At 46.0% G+C, this 24030-nt stretch overlaps 1 protein-coding gene across 1 annotated transcript; it reads left to right on the top strand.

Moving 5' to 3' along the window:
* The first annotated feature begins 15381 nt into the window (after nt 1–15381).
* On the top strand, nt 15382–18069 carry fzd8a (frizzled class receptor 8a). The gene has a single exon (XM_057012180.1). It carries the CDS (start codon nt 15798–15800, stop codon nt 17541–17543), a length of 1746 nt encoding a protein of 581 aa, XP_056868160.1. The 5' UTR covers nt 15382–15797; the 3' UTR covers nt 17544–18069.
* The last annotated feature ends 5961 nt before the right edge of the window (nt 18070–24030 follow it).

Raw genomic sequence — 24030 nt, 5'->3', positions numbered from 1 at the left:
TTGGGCAGAGCAAATGTAAACCCTGATGTTTCGATTTGCAAATAGTTCATTGGGTATTTCAAGGAAGCTCTGATTACTTGCATCCCGTTACAAACCCGTGCAGCCAGTGTCAGTCAGGTAAGGGAATACCCCCTCTTGTTTGCAGCTTGATCTCACACCTATAGACGGACTGGATTCACCTAAAGAGGGAACATTAGCTCTCTTAAGTGCTGTGATTGTAGATTTTCCTGGATATCTGACAGGGGTGTCAAACAGGAACTCATTTGCTTTGATTTCGGCCGCGGCAAAATTAACTGGTGAAGCCCGTTTCCAAACGGTTCATATATATATATATTTGTCTTCTTGTCCGCTTTATCCCTTTGGAGGTGCTAGGTGCCTAGCTCCATCCTACTTGGAGGAGCTAGTGACACCTTACCAGCCCAATAGACCGCTCTCAGAATGCTGGTCTACTTCTGGTCCCCAGAGTCTCTAGGAGTAGACTGGGGGGCCGAGCATTTAGCTACCAGGCCCCCCTGCTGTGGAACCAGCTCCCTGTCCAGGTACGGGAGACTGACTCCATCTCTGCTTTTGAGATTAGACTTAAAACCTACCTCTTTGAAAAAGCTTATTGTCACTCATTCTGTAGTTCCAGTTACTATCATAGATAAACAAATTATCATACTTAGGGGGTCGTCTAATCATTAGGTCACATCTTAGCTGTGCTGTTATAGGCCAAGGCTGCCGGGGTCCAGAAACATGATCACCTGACAGGCCTCTGTCACCCCCCTAGGAAATGCTCTCCTCTCCTCTCCTCTCCTCTCCTCCTCCTCTCCTCTCCTCTCCTCCCTCTCTACCCAGCCCCCCCCCCCCCCATCAGCAGGAGGGTCCCCCTACATGAGCCTGGTCCTGCTCAAGGTTTCTTCCTGTTAAAGGGGAGTTTTTCCTTGCCACTGTTACTTGTTTGGGGTTAGGCCCTGGGATTCTGTAAAGCGCCTAGAAACAATTTTGATTGTAACAGATGCTATATAAATAAAGATTGATTTGATTTGTTTGATATGGTTGAAGGCAGGTCCACCCTTGGATGTGTCACCATGTGTTCATCACAAGGCTTTACATGAGTATTTATGGGTTCACTACCTTGCTCGAGGGTACCTCGGCAGTGCTCTAAAGGTCTTCTAAAATGTGTACATGATCGATACATGGTAAGCAGGTAGTGCATCTTGTTCCAACCTTCACAACTGGTACCAATCTGCTAGGACAATGTAATCACATCCAAGGATTTGCACAAAACCGAGAGCAGCTGTACAACACTGTCTTCCAGAGCCAACAGAAACAAATCACATGAGAAGTGGAGTGTTTGCCGTGTCACAGAAGTTGATTCAGCTGGGGTTTGGAGCTCATTTCACTTGTCTTTTAGTATTTGACATCTTTAAAGCAACAAAAGGTTCCACAGACCTCGGCATGAGGGGCATATAGTGTTCATGTATCTGTGGAAAAACAGGAACTTCGAATGCCTTTAAGTCATTTGTGATTTTTTCCTCAACTATACCAGCTTGATAACTTGGTTATAATAGTGTTCTCCAGTACTTAGTGAGGTTCACGCTCACAAAAATACACGTAGCAGAACACGTCTTTAAATTGAATCAGCGCTAGAAATGTTCTCGGTTGGAGGTATGGATAAAGTCTTCGAATAATATATTGGTTGATTAAAATACTGACTAAAATTGCACTTGTCACACAACCGCTGGAGCTTCACTGTGTCGTGTTATTGGCGTTTTCCAGGAGACCAACACTAACAAGCTGAACTGTCATACACTCGCCAGGACAGTTAAGGCACATACTTGAATCCCAACTAAAGCCCTGTCTTCAACATCCAATCAAAGCCTCCCTCTCAAGAGTCTTTGAAAAGCAAAGTTGGAACATTTGACCACTATGAAACGTGTGTGTGGGGCCTATCAGAGATAGTCACCTTATTCTTCAGGAAACAAGCACCGTTGCTAAAGCTAAACATCCAAAAGTGGGCAATGACTTTAGTTTGAGATACTGAAATATGGAGAAATTAACAGGCCAATGCAGACATCGGCCATATTTACTGCACGCCATCATTGAAAACAGTTTTCCTAAATTGTCAGCAGAATGCAGCCAAGATGAGCCAGTGGCAACATGCATGGAGGATTATGGTGTCCAGGGGTGCATGGTGGTTACCTCTGAAGGCCTCCAATAACACCTAATTGGATTGCTAGTCAGCCTTTCAATTAGCTTTGCCAACAAGGTCCCCCACTTTGCTGCAACAGTGTGCAAAATAATGAATGAATGATATTTGAGTTGGGAGGCTCTGTTGCTTCACACAATGCCAATTAAGAAAATGCACGGACATCTGAGTCAACAGGGGAGCAAGAAAAGAAGGGAGGCAAACGACAGGACAGAAAAGGGGCACAGTTAAAGGTAAATAAGCGCAGTATTTGCCTGGCTGATGGTGAATATTTAACAGTACAGGGTGAAAGTAACACAATGCTCTTGCATTGACAACAACGCTATTAATTTTTAACCAGCATTTACTGACATGCACTGGAGCGCATAAGGAATTGGGGGAAAAAACATGAAATTTTAATCTGAAGCTTCTAAAGATAGGTTGCATCATTTTTCTTACACATGTGTTATACTGTTACATTATTTCATTCATCCAGTCATTTGTAGCTCCACAGGACGTCTCAGCAGCTTGGCACAAAAATCAGATATAAAACGCACTTATGCCAACATGCACAGCAGAGTGTGTTATATCTAAGACGAGAAGGAGAAATGGCTGGCACTGGGGTAAAAGGTTTCCAAATTCAGTTCACATTTAATGTTTTTGGACCCTCTTCAGAATCCTCCAGTGGAAAATGTGTAAAAGACGCCCTCCACATGCTTTCAAAATCACACACAGCAAAAGGTCCACGCAGAAAGAAAAGATGGTCATGCATCTAATAACCATTATATGCAACCATGGAGGCTTAGTGCATATGAGTTTCATAAAGCCTGAAGCCTGTCAGGACGGAGCAGGCGGCACAGCCTTTTCAATCAAATCAACTCTCCACACGCCATGGCGGCAAACTTTGGCCTTCGCCATGGAGGGAGTGCGTCTTATCCAGATAATTACATTGGGATATAGAGATTGTGTTGCCACGGGGCTAAATCACTCCGCCTGCTAAAACTTCGGCACACAGCAGCTGAATGAGCACGACCGGAGCTGCAGCCAGGCCGTGTTTGATCCTTGTAAAATGGGAGGAAATCAAGCGCAGCCGTGAAGTGCTGGAATAACTGCTGAAGCTTCGAGGAGCGTCAGAGCTGGCTAATGTCTGCACAGATGCAATAAAAAGACAATTCTGCAGGAGCAAACAAAAGTTCCTGAAATTACTGGGAGTAAATAATCATTCCTGCATATATTAGTGTGCAGCCGTGCAGTTATATAGATTAATCAAGGGTTAATCACATGTGCACCGGTGTGATGGGTTCTCTAGAACATCAGGAATCATCAGTGTTATTAGAACACATGTTGAGAGAGTTAGAGTGGCCCTGAGGAGGTGAGGCATCACTTCTGACTTCCTCAATGCTACAAATATGACGTCTGCAAGACTGTCAGGTATTAGAGGTATTGGATTGGTTTCTTCACAAAGTCGAGACTAAACAGGTGTGAACACAGGGAAATTTTACAATGATGCAAGCCTGTGTGCGTGTGTGTGTGTGTGTGTGTGTGTGTGTGTGTGTGTGTGTGTGTGCCAGTCTCCCTAGTGCTATTGACTTACCACCACATGTTAATTAAATATTAGACTGCTCTTATTAGCATTAGCATTAGCAGGACAATCGGTCACACCTGTCGAGTCAAACAAAAGTCAATCATCACGTGCGTTCACAGTCACACACTGACTAGTGAGGCGAAGATGCTGTTAAGATTAATCAAATTAAACTGTTCAGGAGAGATTCACATTCCAGAGTTGATTTTTAGATTCATTGCCGCCTTTTTGACAGAACATTAACACTGAATATATTTGATATTTAAATGTCGCACGTGCACTCTACTGTCAGTTGAGACTGAGGACAAATTATTGACGTTGTTTTTGACAAGATGAAACAGTCAGCATCAAAGTGGATATAGTCTCCAACAATGTTAAACCTCTAATCCTTCTGGATTCAAAACTCAAAGAAATGTTTCTTGATTCACACCTCTAACTTTTGGAACATTTACAAGTTGATCCAACTTTAGTGATTCTTTCTCTTTGTTCTTTCCGAGGTTTGCCCATGCTAAACTTTTCTAATTAAAAAAAGAAAATCACCCAGTCAAGAGTTTATGGAGGAAAAAATGAATTTAGAGCCAAATTTTAAACCCTAATGGTGCCACTTTATTAATTTCAGCATATTAGCTTGGTAAAATATGAAGTTTGAATGAAATGTGTGCATGTGCGTGTGTGTGTTGTGTGTGTGTGTGTGAGAGAGAGAGAGAGAGAGACAGTCTCCCAAGTCCTAATGACTTACAACCACATGTTCATTAAATGTTGGACTCCTCTTTAGATTAGCATTAGCATTAGCAGGACAACCAGACAGTCCAGTCCAGTCCAGTCAAACCAGACAGTCCAGTGTTTACAGTCACACACTGACCGATGAGGTAAAGATGCTTCCCTGACAGTTACAGTTTTATTACAATAAGAAGAATCATCTTCACCATCATCATCGCAATAATAGAAGAAGCAAATAAGGAGCTGCACTACCAGCTAGTCTAATTTAGTTGAGATCTTCTGCTAGATGTAACCATATCTTTCTTCTCTGCTTCATCATCTTTCCCGGTTTGATAAAGCTCGGATGCCATCGTCTATAGCAATCTGCTGCTCTTTGCGTAGCAACCAAACGTGAGTGGACTATTTACTTGCCGGATTAGGTGGCTTCTGTTTGACTCCTCCCTTACAGGTGCAGACGTTGATTCAGAACGTTGACTCATTAATCCCACGCATACGTGCTGGAGATAACTGATAAGGGACATGACAAGATGACTTGGGCCTCCTTAACACAACATATTTCAGAATTCTGTTCCCCCGAGGAACTCCGTGCACCTCTCTGCTACAGTGCACATGCCGGGCCACTAGTTGGCAGTAAGGGACCGATGCACTCAGACTACGAAGACCCATGTGGCAGCATTTGCAGAACCCTCCACCTTGGAGTTGCTTTTATATGCTTCTGGCTTCAGGTGTTCTAGTGGATGGCCTAAAAGGTTTAAGTTTTCACCGAAATACGAGGCCTTGGTCCAATGACCTCCAGTGACTCTTGGGTCTATGTAGCACAGCTTTAGACCCTGTTCAGCTAGGCTTTTACACTGGTTGACCTCGAAGTTACTTCCTCCTCAAAGTTCAAATTACTCGTACATCCTATTTAAAGCCCGAGTTGCTTTGGAAGGATCTAACCCAAACCATTACTTCCTAGTGTGTATCCACTGGTTTCCTGAGACCGACATTTGCTATTTCCTCTCACTTTCCCACATAAACAACCTGGGTGGAGAGAGGGGAAATATTACAGCTTAAAAGCAGCAAGTACATCCACTCACTTAAGCAAAAGCTACGTCTTCTGTCAGTTTATACTGGCAGCTCCGCCAGCTCTGAATCCCTGCCTCGGTGTCAGATTAGGAGGGACTTTTTTTTTCATGAATATACAGCTGGCTACCCTCATTTCATAACATTAGTCTCTGCTTGGCTTAGATCCACTAAAGAGAGATGGGGGGAATAGAGTAAACACAGACAGACCTTGCAGATGCTAATGTATTTAGCATCGGCGGTAAACAAAATGAGATTACTGGGGAGGGAAGGCAAACTCTGAATTTGATTTACTCAGGCTTAACGTAAACAGCTTGTCAAACTCACGCTCTGCTGCTGCGGAGAGGCTGCTGAATGTGGATTTGACTAACAGGCGCGCTAAGTGTTTCTTGCTAATCATGAAATAGCTGAGGCAATTGTCGCCATAATTGGAAGCGACTCTGAAAACGCAATTTGGGGACAAATCTCCCCCGAAATATTATTCATGCCTTCATCGCTGTTTTCTTTTGAGTGATGGCGGATTAAAAATTAGGCTCATTATTCTAATAATGGAATTGAAATCTGCTGAACGGGGACAGACGGACAAGTTTGGCGGAGGGGGAGAGCGGAGCGGGGAGAGCTCACCTCACCGTTAGTACATCCGCGTGCGTCTCGGCAACCTTATTATAATCCACAGAATAATCCAGCAGCGGCACCGGGTCCCTCCATAACGAAGCAGATAACGAGCACAGGACGGCGTTCCTTATGGGAATAAACCCGATAAATGAGCGGGAACCAGGCTCAGAGCTCTTATTGTGTGATGAATAGGACTTTATGAGTAATTTTTTATTTTCTTATTCTGGCAACTCAGTTTTTGTTTTTTTTTTCATTTCTCAATACACGGGGTAGGGGGGTGGGGGGTGTGGGGTTCAGTGTCTGCCGGCTAAGGTGGCAGGCTAATTGCATGTCAATAATTCAATGCTTGATTCTAATGACCAGGAGAGTTCATTTCTTCTCCATCGAGGTTTCCTGATGATGCGATTAATGGGGATGAAAGATAAAGCTGGTGGGGGGACGAGGGGGGGCAGAGAGGAGAAGTGGAAATGTGGGGGGTGGGGGGCAGCGCGGATCGTCTGTTCTCTTCCTTCCTTCAACCTCTCCCAAGTGGCAGAAAGGTCTCTCAGACTCCTGAGTCGACAGTTTGGAGGAACGCGTGGCGTTGCCAGTGGGGGTTGGGTGGGGGGGGGGGTGTCTTTGACCTCCAGTCAGGATACTCAGACAAAAAAAGTGCCTCCTCCTGACATCTCCTCTTGCAGATTACCTCTCTGTAAGATATTTTCGGATAAGTTAATTATTTTTCTACTTTGATTTTAAAATGAAAAAATATTATGTTGGATTTGTTTTGTTTTTTTAAATCACATGTGATGCCTGAATCCACTTAAATAGGTAAGGTAGTGCTTTGGCAGTGTTCCACCAAAAGTCTGACATCTGGCTGCCGTTCACAACTCTCACGAATGTCCGGTCGGACTGCACCGCTGCAGCCACCTGATTAACAACTGAGCAGTAGGCTTAGAAGTGGAAGGACTCCCCCGGCCCCCGACGTTCCTTCCCAACCCGTGCTGGCAGATGATGAAGGCATCGCAGACCACTCCTCAAAATGGAGGCACTTCCTTCAGGCCTAATGGCCTCTGAGCCACAGCTTTTGTCCCCTGATTAGCTAGACTATTCAAGGCTCAGGCCTGTAATTGCATAGCCTGTTTAGCTACCCGGCATTACAGTACGAATTAATGAGACACAATTACTGCATCCAGGAAATCTCCCATCCCAGCGACTACTCCCATCAGCAGAGGGACCTCACTGAATAAAACCTCCTTGAGTCTAGAATTCAACCTAGTTTTACCAAAAAAAAATGGAGTGCAAGGATTCCTGGTCTCCTTGCAGGAGAAAAATACATGTATTTATTCGAAGCTATCTCATAATTAGGCCCTAGAGTGAATGAGCGAGTGAGTGAGAAAGGAAAGGAAAGCAAAGGAGAGGGGTGGGGGTGGGAGAGAAAGCAGCATTCAATGAGAAAAAGGCCCACAGATACAAAAGGCAGAAGAATGACAGGCACCAGAGTGAGACCTGCTTGGAGAAACGAGGAGGAGGGAGATGGGAAAGATGGATGGAGCGTGGAGGAGAAGAGAGAGTCCGCCCGTAACCTGGAGTTTAGCTTCAGATATTTCATCACCATGGCTTTGTGGGAAGACTGAGCCTGAGGAGAGCAGCCCAACCTATGCTAACAGTCCACAGTGACACTTTAAAGAGTCTTTGACTTGGCACGGTGGGCTCTGGAGCCCCCTCCATGGGGAGGGGGTTGCTGGAAGGCCACATCTGTGGATACGAACTGGGGAGCTTCACAAAACCTCACACCGTCTACACACCACGTGTGCCAAACTACACACTTGATTTTGCAACCCGCCTGCGTTGAAGGCGAATGGATGTTTATTGCTTGAGTTTGTTTTTCAGTTCATAATTTACCCAAAAGAGAAATTTGGTTGACTGGAACAAGAAACAGACAGATCTGTTGATGCAAGTTTCAACTCATAAACTCTTTAAAGTTACACCATCTCACAGCTACTTCATTACTGCACTACAATTGTGTCCATTTGCTAAGATTGTAGTATTTTGCTTTTGTAGACGCAAAACAAAACCAGTTGCCCTCTTAATACAGAGCCAGCCCAGGCGTGTTATGCTAAGCTAAGCTAACTACAGGCTGGTTTTAACTTAAGACACATGGTGATACGGAGGTTGTTTAAATATAATGGAGAGTAACATATGAAAAATATTGTCCTCATCATATATGTTATAATATAAAAAGGATTAAAAAGGATTCATGCATAAGCCTGTCAGCAGCAGGTAACAAACATAAAGACGGTTTAGCGTGTTAGCTGCAGTATAATATACGCCCAGGATAATGGAAGCATTTTGATTGTGTCAGAGCCTTTTTATTGCAGGAAGGGTAGCATCCCAGATGTTGTCAAATTAAAGGACACTGAGACAGAAGGCAGAAGGTTCAAAAGTGGACATTTGTCTGCTGTAATTAACGCAGACGTTTCCGTGACCCGTCGACATTCCGACTGCTGCACCTCAGCGAGGGAGGCGCAGCAATATTGATTCCTATCAAGGCAACGCAGACTTTTGAACACCGTTGGAGTCCTCTAATGTGGGTTGTAAGGTCTGAATTTGCCCGAGATCAGCCGGCATAAAGAGGATTATGACTCATACGGGATATTTTCCACACCAGTTTAGTCATTTCAGGACTGTGTGGAGCTGTGTGTTTACGCAAGTGTCGGTTTTCTCCGTCACTCTTGCTGATTGAATGATCCACACATGCAAAGACACACACATGAACACACCCCCACATACACACACCTGCTGCTGTCATCCAGATGATGCTGGATGCGTCTGCATTAGCCTCAGTATTATCTGCTCTGGGAGCCAGGCTGTCTCAAACTATGGAGCGTTTTACCTGAATGGGCTTTGTTTCCCTGCGACCCCCGCCCCCGCCCCTGAGACCTGGTCACAGCCCGAGGACATTCCACCCTGGACTTGCCCCCTCCTCGAGTTTCCGCCCTCTCAGAGAAGAGAGAAAAGAAGAGAAGAGGGACAGCGACGCGTAAAAAAGAGGAGGTCAGGGGCTCAGGTGAGCTTTGCGTGTCGCCTGTCAATCAGACATCAGACGGCTGCGCTCAGGGGAGGGTCTACCCGCCACTTCTGAGCCCATAATGTGGACCCTCTACAGCTTCTTTCACTTTTTCATGTCTTCAGCTGCACATTGAGGAGTCTTAAAGTCCGTTTCTTATATCCGTGCAGCAGCTGCAGCTGAAAACGTGCCAGTTGCAGCGTGGAGTTCTCGAATGTACGAGAGACATTTTGATTGTTTGCTGTCATTGATTGTTTGGACACTTGGCTGCACCAACACTGGGAATGACCTTGAGCACTGTGACATGTGAAGTGCACGCTCAGCAGCCTTAGTCAGCATGTCAGCACTACGAGCTGTGTGCTGTCCTCGTGGTGAAGTCACCCGACGCAACAGTACGTGCAGCTTTCAGCTTCCCTAATTTGAAAGGTCTTGGTGTGTCAGAGTTCAGGCTGTTTCTTCTGAAATAGAGAGAAATTCCACCATGCAGTTACGCATATATGCTAAAACCAAGTTGAGTGACACCATGACTGGTGTTAAAGCTTCTTAAGAATGCAGCTAAAAGGCTCTGTTTATCCGCCCTGATTGCACAATTTGCTTATCAGCCAAATAAACACGCTTGAATTGTCTGGAGATGTTAATCTAAAAGTGGTGTCCTTGGCTGATAGACTTATCCTCGCTCTGCTTGGGGGGTTGATAAGATCACCACCTAAAAAGCGTTATTATGCTTCGCCCTACCTGCCTGATGCAATAAGTGATAACAGTAATAATAATATTAATACAAAGTGGCCTGAGAGGACATCAGTCAAGCTGGTTTAGCTCATTGCGGGATGGTCTCCGCTGATCCAGTTCACTTTACCTCACAGAATGGAACGCCGGTGGAATTAAGAAAAAATAATTGGAACCAAGATTTGAAATGAAAACTCATTTGGTTGAACCTTTAAAGCTCTGCGGCCTCCTTTTCTTGGAAGTCCGGGTGACCATTTTCCCAGGCTAGCTTCCGAGCTACGTTGGCAGCAAAAGCGACAGCAACCTCATGGAAAGAGGCGCGGTTTAATAGCTGCAGAGTCGTCACTTGTACAATAAATACCGGGTGATGTCGTCAGCGTGCAACTGTCTGCCTCTGGGGGAACGTTTCCACCTACCAAGGTGCAGACAACACAAACACCACCCACCCAGAAGCCCACACGTGTTACCAAACAGGTCCTAAAAGTGCGCCCCTTCATCAAGACGCAGAAGGTTAGACCGCTACTGTAAATAATGTTGTATTTGCATTCATAACTGTGTCCTAATTGGATTGCTAATGAGCATTACAGGGTGTTCGTGGCTGCTCACCGGGGACGACGCTCAGCCTCTGATGTTCCCACTCTGAGCAGGCAGGATCTTGATCGCAGCCCGCCAAGAAGGATTTGAAAACACTACAAGGTCATTTACATGTTTTTTTTGTTTTTTTCACACATCTGCTACCTCTCTGCCTCTCTGTCTTGAGATACGGGTTCCTCACTTTGCTATCTTGTCATTTTTTTCCCCTCCCGCTCTCCCCCTCCTGCTGTCTGGTGGTCATTCTTGCCCTCGCCATCTGTTTCACAGTGCGGCACACACAGAGATGGAGCGAGGCAGCAAGGGAGACCGCTGAAAAGAGCAGACTTAAAGAGGGAAAACAATAACCACGCATGTTCTTCATATCGGTGGCACTGGAATTTAAAGGATCTTCCCAAATCTACGGTTCCTGATTCTCGCAGGGTTGCTGGGAAATGTGGACGTCTTAAAGGGAAGTCCTGATATTTTTGGAAAACGTGATCATATTTCCGGCCCTGCCAAGAGTTAGATGAAAAGAAGGAGACAACTCTTGATGTCCATGATGGTAATGCAGCGCATTCCGCTGAAGTGGCAGGGAGAGCTGTCAAAGCCTGTAAGAAGCTGTGGAGATTTGTGGACAGAAGGAAATGCAGAGTTTAAAACTCGGACTCAGCCGACACAGCAGATTTGCCATTTTAGCTGGTTGCAATTGTCTCAATTTTAATTATTCCAAGACAGTGTAACTTAGATAATATTTACAATTTTATTCTTACAAAACAGCATGCTATCAATCGATGATGCAAATTCTCTATTAGAATGAAAGAACCAGCCCTGCATCCTTCCTCAGGCTGTTCAAACACCGCTAGCATACCCACTTGCATCACTTTTAGCATAAGCGGAAAGCGTATTTTCTGGGTCTTTCTGTTGGCTTCAGCAGCTCAATGACTAAAAGTTAGTCGATCCATGCAGTGAAACTAGACGGTTGTTTGAGAGGTTGTTCTTCACAGGAACAGCAACAGTGATAGGTGGCTAACAAGCATCCCAAATTATCAAAAAGCAGAAATTCAAATCAGGCAGAAGTGTCAGAAATAGAAAATGAAAGATTTCCAGCTGACTGAGCAACGTCCAAACACGCATTTGCAGGCCGATGGCAGTTAACAGAGGTGAAGGTAGTGCATCTAAAGATGAACCAGGGCCAGCAGGATGAATTATTTAGCAGGATTTGCTCTCTTTGTTGCCTGCATAAATGAGATGCAGACACCTTGTGACCTCCCCATCGTGTGGTGGGAGCCTGGACCGGAAAAACAGACAGACACGTTCACAGCATCCCGCCGCGTTACAACACCGGCACGAAGCTGAGCGCAAAAATTCAATTACCACCTTCGGGGACCTGAGGACAAGTGTTCTCCACCCATGTTTTGGAACCAGATGGTCAGTGTACCTGCTTAGTTTCTGTCCATGTGTCATTCCAGGCACGCAGGCCCAATCTCCGGTTACATGCAGGGGTTAAAAAAAATCAGCCCCTGCTATTATGTGGGTGTGTGAGTGTGTGCGCACGCACGCGTGCTTCCTGAGCTGGAGAAATCTGTGGGTTCACTTACCTTGGTGGACACGGAGAACAAGTTGCGTGCTGTTTTATCAAGAGGGGAGATAAATCTGCTGGGGGTGTCAAGTAGCAGCCTGCACTAGCAGCCAAAAGCAGGCCTCTGCTGGCTGGCCAGATTCTTGTGGCATCAGATGGCTGAAAAGTCCAAACAATCACATGACAACGCACACACACACACACACACACACACACACACCACACACACACACACACACACAAGCGGGATGGCAGCCAACGACAGTCATTTCTTTGGCTGCAGGAGCAGCGCTCTCCTTATGGAGGCAATGTTGCTTTTTAATTAGCGGCGTAAGTGAAAAGTAGATCTGCCTTTTCTCAGGATTGTCAGGCAAACTGACTCCGCAGATGTTTTTGACATCATGCAACACAATTGCTGGTAGGAACTTAGATTATGTGTCAGCGAACGAAGATGAGTGAACCGGTTTTGGGAACATGTGATTAAAACTGTTCCACATGTTATTTGCATGGACAATAATAGTTTTGCTAACGATAAAGAGAAGCTTTATAGAAGAAGTTTACTACATTTTGATTTTTCCACCAACTGCCTACAAAATGTCGGCAGACATCTGTTCCTTTTTGTTACTTTATGTTATTGTTGTTTGTTTTTAAAGATCCATCTTTATGCTTTACTTGATGAATTCATCCATTGAGCTTGAAGATGAACTCGGGTTTGAGCTGTTTTGCATGTTTGTTACAAAACAACAGTTTGTTACAATCAAGAAGAAAACAGGATTGTAACGCTTTACCAAATATTCATGTATTAGATCCTTTTAATTACTTTTGACTGGTTAGATAGTCTAAATAAGTTTAGTTTTCCACTGTCCACTGAACTTCCTGCTTGTTATCTCTCTTCTATTGTGTCGTCATTGACGCTGTGCGTTACTGATATGAGTCTTTGGATTTCTGGGAAATGAAAATCGTCCTCACAACCATTTCCTGAAAAAATCTGGCGCCGCAAGACAAGAGTTAATTGTCCCACTTAGTTAATAGCATTTACACTACATGCAAACACTCACACAGACACACAACAGCCCTTCCTGCTCACACAAAGAGGGGCAGCGGCTGTAAGGAAGGATTTACGGGGGCCGCCTGTCCTCCCAGCAGTAGGCTGATTGGAGGGGCTGGTTGTGTTTGTTAAGGTAATGGGCCCTAGGTGAGTTAATTCACCGGGTACACGCTCCGTCTTCTGTCACCTCAGGAGCACCCTGCTTGGAGAAGGAGCTTTCCGGGGGGAGGGGGAGGGGGGGTCTGCCTGAAATCCCCTTAGCCTAACTCTGTCTCCTCCAGCTACACCTGAAAGTGATTACCAGGCTAGCCGTGAGCAAACAAGCCCCATATGGAGTGCGTATAGTGGGTCTGAGGCTGGAGTCCAGGGAGCCCTCCTCCACCTCTATGAGGAGAAGAGGCCCGAGCAAACACAGCTAATGAAGTCTTAACAAGCAGCCTCGGGTTAGCGCGAGCTCGCTAAATGCCATCGAGGCTCTTGGAATTGTGTGCAGTTGATTGGCTAAATCTCCTCTAAGCTTTCCTTTACAAGATAAAGTTGCATTAGCATATCACTGTCTCAGTACCGAAGAGGTGACGTCCGGGATCTGGCGAGCAGTCACACATTTGACTCTGACAGGAAGAATAGAGTTTTCAGCCCAAACCCATGAACTTTGAGTCTTTCTTTCATGCGTCGGAGCTGGTTTTCTCCCAGGAGATGAGAGGATTTCCTGTGAGTAAATCTTTATCTCTGTACAGAGCAAACTGGATGCCCCCCTCTTGCCCTCTCTCCATCACACTGTGACCACAATCTTACCCTCACTCCCTTTACGCCGCGTGTCCGTTATCATACATCTGAACCGCCGGGGTTTGTTATCGAGAAAACTTTGCTCCAGTCGTGGCGGTTATATATGTTTCCGGTTTCCTAATCAAAAGCGAACAGCCATCAACAGAGCTCCCTCCTCGTCCTCACACCCAGGCGAGGCGTTTCATCAATGCGTGCCCTGGTGATGCTCAGCTCACTCCAGGTCGAGTCATTCCTCCGGAGGGTCGAGGGTACAAAACGGCCGCCTCACATGTTAAAGACCTGGCAACACTCCAAACACAATAGCACTAAACTTCAGCTGCATCGGCACCACACCCCGACCTCTGCACACAATGATGCATTATGCTGCTTTAACACCCCTTTCGGCACTGTAAGCCCACACATTAGCCTCCAAACATCCAGGGAGCAGAAGACAAAGTGTCTAAATAGCAGGTTTCAAAGAGGCGGCGCTGGTCACAACTGGCTCGTGTGTGCGAAAACGGTAATCACGGCACTGATTCAAGTGTTACATCAATGTCTGGACAAGTCAAACAGGTCAGAAGGAACTTGGTGCAATTAGAAAATCAAGGACAGAGGCAAAATATCCAGCAACAACAAAGACTTGGGAATGCACTTCAGTATTATTATGCTAATCCCAGGTTATTCTGGTTATAACAAGATTACAGTTTAAAAATCTGTGGCTGTTTTGTCCCGCAGATGATCAAGATTGCACTAACATTATACTTCCTACTTTGCCTCGCTGCTTTTTATTTTATCATCCTATCCCTACCTAATGTGCCTCTCTGCCCTCCCAAATGCCACCTGGGGAACAAATAATACTTTTTTGTTCCGTTTCTGCTCCTAATTTCATCCAGTACAGGGAAACACTGATCAAGGTGAATACATGAGAGGGCACTGTGGACATCCACATCGATAAGAACGTTGTTTAAAGGCACAAATAAAATAAAATCCCACCGGCTTTGTGCGTTAAACTGCGTGGACCTTCGGATCGTGCAATTACGCCTCCCGCGGAGCTCAATTCGGGCGTTAAACGAAACATTAGCACCTCATTTGGAAAATAAAGCAGGCCCTCACACGGACAGACAGCTCCCTGCGCAGCCTTATCATGCGCAGATTAGCCCAATTTACCAACCTGCTCTCTCCCCTAACAGGCACGTACGGGGCGTAAACACTGTTGAGAGTTGTCAAAGTTGTAAAAGTAAACTGTTCTGTGACCATTTGTAAGCATTTTCAGATTTATTAGTTAGTATCCGTAATTCAATTATATTTGGGCGAGCGCGCGTGTTCTCTGCCGGCGTGCCACGGTGCCAAAACTTATTGTGCATCGGCTCTGTAACATGGGAATGAGTGACAGCAGCAGGCCCCGCCTCTAGCGTTCTGTGATTGGAGGGGCTGTCTAGGGGGCGTGTCCTCGCCGCTGCAGTATATAAGAACACCGATTCTTCTCCAATCCGTTGATTTGTATGGGAACAGTGGCAGCCGTGGTACCGGCCGACTGAATGTAAACAGTGTTCTGCTGAAAGAAAAAGGCCTGCTTTTCTCCATCAGAGGCGGAAGGACGGGTGTATTTTTATTCCAAATCAGACTGTGTGGAGATACGAGACGCTGTTTCCAGAAAAAAAGGGGGGATTCTCCTTTCAGCCATCTTGACTGCTTGTCGCTCTGGAGGCTGCTTTCTCTCCACCTCCACCTCCTCCTGTTCAGCTGAAAGTAAACACGTCTTGCACATTGCTTGCAACTTCGTGCAACATCCCGGGAGGAGCGCGATGGGCTTGCAGCGCGACATCTGACGGGTCTCGGGGTGAACGCGCACGGCAGAGGGGATTTCTTGGAACAGACGCGGGGGGGAAGCGACGCGCCGGCGGAATGGACCTGTTTGGGATTTACCTGAGCCTCTCGCTCGCTCTGCTTCCCCGATCAAGCTGCACCACGGCCAAGGAGATCACCTGTCAGGAGATAGCCGTGCCACTGTGCAAGGGGATCGGCTACAACTACACCTACATGCCCAACCAGTTCAACCATGACACGCAGGACGAAGCGGGACTGGAGGTGCACCAGTTCTGGCCTCTGGTCGAGATCCAGTGTTCGCCGGACCTAAAGTTTTTCCTGTGCAGCATGTACACCCCGATTTGCCTGGAGGACTATAAAAAGCCCCTGCCGCCGTGCCGGAGCGTGTGCGAGAGAGCCCGCGCCGGCTGTGCGCCTCTCATGAGGCAGTACGGCTTCCCCTGGCCAGACCGGATGAGATGTGACCTGCTGCCGGTGCAGGGCAACCCCGACACCCTGTGCATGGACTACAACAGAACCGACTCCACCACGGTGTCCCCCGTCCTCTCTAAACCCACCAACTACCCCGGTAAGGGTCACAACGTACCTAAGAACAAGCCAACCCGGACCGGCTCACCTGGGAAGTACAAGCCGCCGTCCGCTCCGTGTGAGCCGGGGTGCAAGTGTTTGGAACCCATGGTGCCCGTGAACACGGACCGCCACCCGCTCTACAACCGCGTAAAGACGGGTCAGATTAATAACTGCGCCATGCCGTGCCACAATCCCTATTTTACGCACGACGAACGCGCCTTCACGGCGTTCTGGATCGGACTTTGGTCTGTGTTGTGCTTTGTGTCCACTTTTGCTACTGTCGCCACGTTCCTGATCGACATGGAGCGCTTCAAGTACCCGGAGAGACCCATCATCTTCCTGTCAGCCTGCTACATGTTCGTGTCCATCGGCTACATCGTCAGACTCATCGCCGGCCACGAGAAAGTGGCGTGCAGCCGCGAGTTCGACGTGGAGCACATCCACTACGACACCACCGGCCCCGCGCTGTGCACCGTGGTCTTCCTCCTCATCTACTTTTTCGGCATGGCCAGCTCCATCTGGTGGGTCATCCTGTCTCTGACCTGGTTCCTCGCCGCTGGCATGAAATGGGGCAACGAGGCAATCGCCAGTTACTCCCAGTACTTCCACTTGGCCGCCTGGCTCATTCCCAGCATGAAGTCCATCGCGGTTCTGGCACTAAGTTCCGTGGACGGCGACTCTGTGGCCGGGATCTGCTACGTGGGAAACCAGAACTTGGACAACTTACGGGGCTTTGTTTTGGCTCCGTTGGTTATTTATTTATTCATCGGGACGATGTTTCTTCTGGCCGGATTCGTGTCCCTGTTCCGGATCCGCAGCGTCATCAAGCAAGGCGGCACCAAAACAGACAAACTGGAGAAGCTGATGATCAGAATCGGTATTTTCACGGTGCTCTACACGGTGCCAGCCACCATCATAGTGGCCTGTTACTTTTACGAGCAGCACAACAGGCAGAGTTGGGAGATTACGCACAACTGCTCCGACTGCTTGTTGGAGCGGGACCGCAAGAGTCCGGACTACGCGGTGTTTATGCTCAAGTACTTCATGTGCCTTCTGGTGGGCATCACGTCGGGGGTGTGGATTTGGTCTGGAAAGACGGTGGACTCCTGGAGGACTTTCTGCACCCGCTGCTGCTGGGGCAGCAAAGGCACCAGCGGCTCCATGTACAGCGACGTGAGCACGGGACTGACGTGGAGGTCCGGCACGGCCAGCTCGGTGTCCTGCCCCAAGCAGATGCCATTGTCCCAAGTTTGAATGAGGGGGGGGGGGGCAGTAAAAGCATTTTTGTAAGGACTGCTAATTGTCTGGGAGATAACCCACCACTCTCTGTCTTAAGCAATTTGCATCGTAATGGACTGCAACTTAGGTGTCTCCCCACACCCTACTAATACACGCGCGCACGCACGCAGGTTGAGTCCTCCTTGTTTAGATTTTGAGGGGGAGCCTACGTGAACTGGGCATTACTTGTAGACTTTTTTCCCCATAACTAGCTTCATACAAAGAGCATTTTGCATTTTTACTGTACAGATTCAATCACATCAGAGGTGGTTTAAATTAAGCCTTAATTGCACCCAAGTGTTTTTTCTTCCTCTATGGGTGGTCCGTTTTTGTAATTTCAAATGTATTTATATATATAAAAAGTCCTGTAAAAACGTGTACATTTGTGTATAGAAGAAAACTTTATAAGCTAATGTAAATTTGTATAAAGTGTAGATCTCTCTTTTTGCGAGGAGACAAATATGGATTTTATTTTGACAATAAAATATTTGATAAATCTGTTCCTCTGCCTAACTTTGCGGTGTTTTTACCCAGAAGGCCGTGTTGTTCCTCCCTGTGACCACTCCGTGGACGGCGACAGCAGCCGCAGCAGCTTGTTTTTTCCTTTTTCTTTGGAGGGCCCTTGCTAAGATGGAAGGCCCCTTTTTTAACCATCAGAGGCTGGTAATTAGAGGCAGGGGTTGAGTTGGAGCATCTCCATAATTGTTTAAGTCCTCTTCACATGCCTGCCGAGGCCCAATTCTTAATGTAGCTTGAAAAAAAGGACGGTAGGTGAATGGCGGTATAAATGCAGGGAACAGACCCTTTTCATCTGCGGAAACTTTGATCTTTCTCTTTTCTAACAGGAATAAAGGTGGTGTGTATTAGCAGTGTCTGTCAGATGTGCCAAGGTTCCCCCTAAATGTCCCCATTTGGATGCTTTGATGGACGTCCCGCAGTTGAAAGGGCAGTTTTGGAACCCCCTCCTCGCTTTTCGGGGTTTGTCAGCGCTGAAACCTGCCAGAGCCCCCGTGTCTTGTGTTTGGGGTTTCTTCGTCTTTTTTTTTTTCCACAAAGCTTGAATTGAAACATCTTCTCCTTTGGGCTCAAGCTGTGTCAGCGAGTGCAGGAGCCTTGACATGAATGATATTGAAATAGCAATGAAAGCCCCACAGGTGGTCTGTTCACATGATCTCACACCTTAAGGCCACTTAATCCAGTTTTTTTTTTTTTTAATAATTTCTAGTTACAAATGTATCTGTTTGGTCCAAATTAACCCATTGCACTGACATCCGATGACACAGTGGAAGCCAGTGTTGAAATAGCCCTGGTTTTCTGGTCAATGGTGATCGTCTGCTTTGTTCAGACTGCTTTGTTCTGGCTTTATTTCTCTGTGCTCACACTGTATATATAAACCCCCAGCAGCTTCTTTTCAGGGCACCGCTGGCTGCTGGGAGTGCAAATCAGCCACATAAATCTTGTATCAGCTCTGTCAGCAAAGACACCATGCAGTGAGGGCTGAAGTCACAAATAGGTTCCCTTTTCGAGAGATCAGAGGGGCCGCTTCTTAAGGTTTTCTTTTCTTTACTTCCAAGCAGCTCATTAACAGCTCCAAGTTGTTGTAGTGCCTTTGTGAAGTTGGTAACACTCCACTTGTGATTGTATTAGTGTGAATTTGAGATAAAAATGTCTTCCTTGTCTCTTGGAATTCCGTTGCAGTATTTCTGCTGACGGTTTCCCTGCCAGTCACCGTCATATTTGCAGTCTTTTAGCTGAATATTCTGGTTTTGCCACAAAAACCGCAGACTTGCGGCGCACTCTCACTGCGTTAGCGGTTAATGTGCAGCACCACCTAGTGGCAGAAGCATCGCATGGCCTCCAACAGTTCCCCCAAACAACCACACACACGGACAAAAGAAGATTCTGGAAAATCACTCAAAACTGAGAAATATTCATCAGTTCTTACCCACAATCCTCTGCAAAGGTGGGAAAAAATACCCTATACAGGGTCAAAGGTCACACATTCAACACATTGTAACAATATAACTTAAGAGTTGTATTTTTGTTTTTAAATTAAGTCAGAAATATTTACCAATCAAGATCTGAGAGTTGAGTTGTGAACAGCATAAAAGTGCTTACAGACATGAGAAATCAAGTTAAAGTGTCTCAAAATAGTCAGTTGTGAGCTTTTTTCAGTGTTTGTAATGTTAATGTAAAGGAGTTTAGGGAGGGAGCAGTATTTTTTAGACATATTAGTTATTCACGACAAGAATTATGTCAGTAATTTTAGGGATATGCCAAGGTTTAATTTAAAGAAAAAAATAGTAGAATAACGATTCATGTTCCTTCTTCTGAACCGCCCAGACGCCAGTCTGAAATTGAAGTGTCTTAAGGGTGAACTAATGAGGCAATTATGGCACTACAGTTAGAGAGCAGAACCATCCTGATGGTCTCTGACCCTTTGTCATTTCACCCCCATCGACGTGACTCCACAGAAGGTCCAAGTACTTGAAACAGCAGGTCCGGGCCCGGCCGCTGTTCTCACGTTGTAATTACTGACCAAAGGCTTTTTTTTCCATCTCTTGAGCTCAGAAACTCCACTGGAGTAGCAGGAGAGGGTCCTTCAAAGGCACGGACAGACAGAGTTTAGGCTTTATTTTTACTCATGCTTAGTCGTCAGGAGATGCTGCTCGTCTGTCCACTTCACGACAACATTTGAGGAATTCCGGCACACGTGTTTTAGACTCTGATCATCCAGGTTGCTGTTGGAAGTGATGGCTGCTGAGAGTGAAGACATCCGAGGGTGAAGCACCAGCGGACAGTGGGTGGTGGGGAAAATGTAAAGCATCAGGACGGAGACAGTTTTGATGGTTGTGAAGCAGCCATGAAGAAATGCAAAGTGAAAGGTGGTCCACAAGGTCTACATTTTTATTGTTAGGCTCCATAAAAATGGCGTATTTGGCTCCAAAACACAGCTGTTTGCTGTATTCAAAAGTTGCCTCGTTGCCTCTACAGGGTTGCATCCTGCCCTGCTGCGATTCTAATCTTCTCCCACTATCTGGAAGTACTTTGGGATGAAGTGTTTAAAGTGCTGAAATGAATCAAACCTGAATCTTGAACTACCATCACTGCCTTTCCTCACATGACATTTGGCAGCAGAAGATGAGTTAAAGATCTGATAGAGTTTCCGTAACAGTTTTGTTCCGTACATAAAATCTGACTGCGGCCCTGAGGTTCTGTAGTCATGGAGATGGATGACGGAGCTGCCGAGCTCTGGCTCAGATGCATGAGTCCCAGCAGACCTTTGCAGACAGCAGATGTTGGACCTGCGCGTCGCTGAAGTGGGTCTGGGGAGACGGTGAAGTGTTTCAGATCTGGTCTGTTCGCTTCCCAACCGTGATGGAGCGTAACAAAGACATCAGCATAGCTGCAGAGCTCTCCTCCTGGCGCCGTCTCAAGGCTCCTGTGGTTGGGCGGTCTTCACAGTGCAGCCCCGCTGCCTCCTCAGCACCCGCCCATCCAAACACTGTGTTCTCTTTGTCCTTCTCCGTCCGACTGATGGACAAGTTCACAAAAGCAGAGCTCCTTTCATCTGGAGCGTCGAGTGTTTTCCCAGATTCTGTCCGTGTTCAGTCACACAGGGCAAGCTCGCTAAATCAGACCAACCAGGCCGCCAAGGAAAATACCTGCAAAAACACAAGAATAGTGACAATGTTCCTCCAGACAGAGTTCATTTACTGCAGGAATGGAGAGTCAAGGCTTACATGTACCTCCTCTTAATGCAGATCCTAACTGTGGACTTCAATGATATACCGGTATGTGGAATGTATGAAAATAGGATGAAACAGAGTTGGTCCCTATCTAGAAAAGCACCAAAGAGCCCTTTGTAAAGTTCCTGAAAGCGACATTATAGTGAGGTTCACATCCTAATACAAAAATGACCTGGAATTTTCATATATCTCTTCCGATACCTCAAATCAAAGCCTATTTTATAAAATAGAAACAGAAAACAGGGAGGAGTGCAACCCTGCTTTCAGCGTCTTGAAGAAGGAAACAGTGGGATCAGCTTTCTGTGTATACATCTCAATATTTGAGAAAGGGGTATTAATACTGGGGAATTTGACGTTTTATGGTGCTTTTTTTCATCACATAAATTTGAAAGCACACAGCTCTCTATAGTGGAGAGTTGCTCTTATTTTCTGTAACTACAAATTTAGTGTCACGGTTGTTAATTCAATTAATTGCATTAAATCATCAGGCATGAATATCCAAAAACATGTCAAGTGGTTGAATTTGAACATGATAACTGATTTACGTTTTTCTTTAGGTCTCTATAAAAAGTCACAAACTCCACTTTATTTAAACGTTTGGTAAATGAAATACGCCATTCTGTCCACTCGAAGGCGCTGTTTCCCAACTGGAATCCGCTATTTAGTATTTATTCCTCTTTCGAAACTGAAGCAGTTGAAAGTGCATCACATGACATCCACATCCATCAGATGTAGTCTTGCTGTCCTGCATCCTCACCTAGACACATGCAAGGACCTGCATGTTCAACCGTGTGACTCAGACATTTGCCTTTAAAAGGAGTCAAAAACATTTTCTGTACCTTTTCTTGTACATGCAGAAAAGAGCATGAAGTCCTCCGTTTTCACGAGCTCCCCCTGGTCATTCAGGAAGTTCTCAGGCCTGGATTTATGAGGAAATTTCCACTGACCCTCCTCATTCTGCCTAGAGTTCAAGTTCTGGATGATCAACGTTTCCTGTGGAGAAAACCTGCATTTATTACTCTGTTGCGTGATGCTTTGGTGGCTGAAATATGACTGTACACACAAGGAAAAAGCATCAGTCTCATCAACGATCCATCATTTAACTGACTTTTAAGTCTTTTGTAATTTTTTCATCATGTGCACATAACGAGTACTAATAATCAGATTGTTTTCATTGAAATAATCTGGTTTGTAGCTAATTTACAGGAATTTAGTTTCATTTAAAGTCCAGTTATAAAGAAACAAATAGGAAGAGAGACATTTGTTTTAGCCTTGGTAACAGATGCGCCATCAGCTGTGTCTCTTTCATGGTACAGTACTGGACGCTCAGGGGGACAGTGTTGGCAATTCTTTGGACCTTATGGATCCCAGGCTGGCAAAAAAAAGAGCACAGCAAGGACAAGCCACACATTTCAATAAAAATACAGGGATGAAAATCATTTGTCCAGGGCCATGCTTCCCACTCCCAATAGGTCTTTTAGAATGTTTCCTTGTAGTCATACACTGTGCAGCCTTCTGCCTGATGTTTTTTATTACTCATTTGATCTTTAGAGAGTAATTAATGGGTTGCGCATCATGCTGATAACATGCGTTATTTCCTTTTAACCTGTAAACTTTTAGTATTTCACCTTTAGGGATGGTTCATTTCTGGTCCAACAGGCGTCGCTGTTGAGACGAAATAGTGAAAATGACAATCAGAACGTGTCCTTCGGTATGAAGCATTAGTCTTTATATATTCTCTTCTTTGCCCTCCTGGGCAATACCTTCTTCCTTCAGACTCGGGTCCTCTACCAGAGGCATGGGAGTCTGAGGGTTCTGTGCAGGATCTTAGCTGTTCCCTAGGACTGCGCTCTTCTGGACAGAGATCTCTGGTGTGGTTCCTGGTATCTGTTGGCGCCATCTACTCAGCTTGGGTGTTACTGCCCCTAGTGTCCCAATCACTACTGGGACCACTGTTGCCTTCATGCCCCACATTCTCTCCATCTCCTCCTTCAGCCCTTGGTACTTCTTCAGCTTCCCGTGTTCCTTATTTCTGATGTTGCTATCACTCGGGATTGCTACATCTATCACCACCACTGTCTTCCGGTGTTTATCCGTTTATCCACCACCACTATGTCAGGCTGGTTGGCCACCACCATCTTGTCAGTCTGGGTCTGGAAGTCCCACAGGATCTTGGCCTGCTTGTTCTCCAGCATTTTCGGGGGTGTCTCCCACCTGGACCCTGGGACCTCCAGTCCATACTCAGTGCAGATGTTCCTGTACACTATGCCAGCCACCTGGTTATGCCGCTCCATGTATGCCTTGCCTGCTAGCATCTTGCACCCTGCTGTGATGTGCTGGACTGTCTCAGGGGCATCTCCACCCAGTCTGCATCTGGGGTCTTGTCTGGTATGGTAGACCCTGGCCTCTATTGCTCTGGTGCTCAGGGCCCGTTCTTGTGCAGCCATGACCGGCCTTTTCCAGCCACTGGTATGTTTTCTCGATATCAGCCACTTAGATAGATAGATAGATAGATAGATAGATAGATAGATAGATAGATAGATAGATAGATAGATAGATAGATAGATAGATAGATAGATAGATAGATAGATAGATAGATAGATAGATAGATAGATAGATAGATAGATAGATAGATAGATAGATAGATAGATAGATAGATAGATAGATAGATGGATGAACACCACTTGCAGCAGTAACAGGTTGTAGTTTCAGCA

Source organism: Takifugu flavidus, chromosome 17 (genome assembly GCF_003711565.1).
Source record: "Takifugu flavidus isolate HTHZ2018 chromosome 17, ASM371156v2, whole genome shotgun sequence".
Taxonomy (NCBI): domain Eukaryota; kingdom Metazoa; phylum Chordata; class Actinopteri; order Tetraodontiformes; family Tetraodontidae; genus Takifugu; species Takifugu flavidus.
Note: the sequence above shows the minus strand (reverse complement) of the source record. Positions and strands in the feature narration are given on the sequence as shown.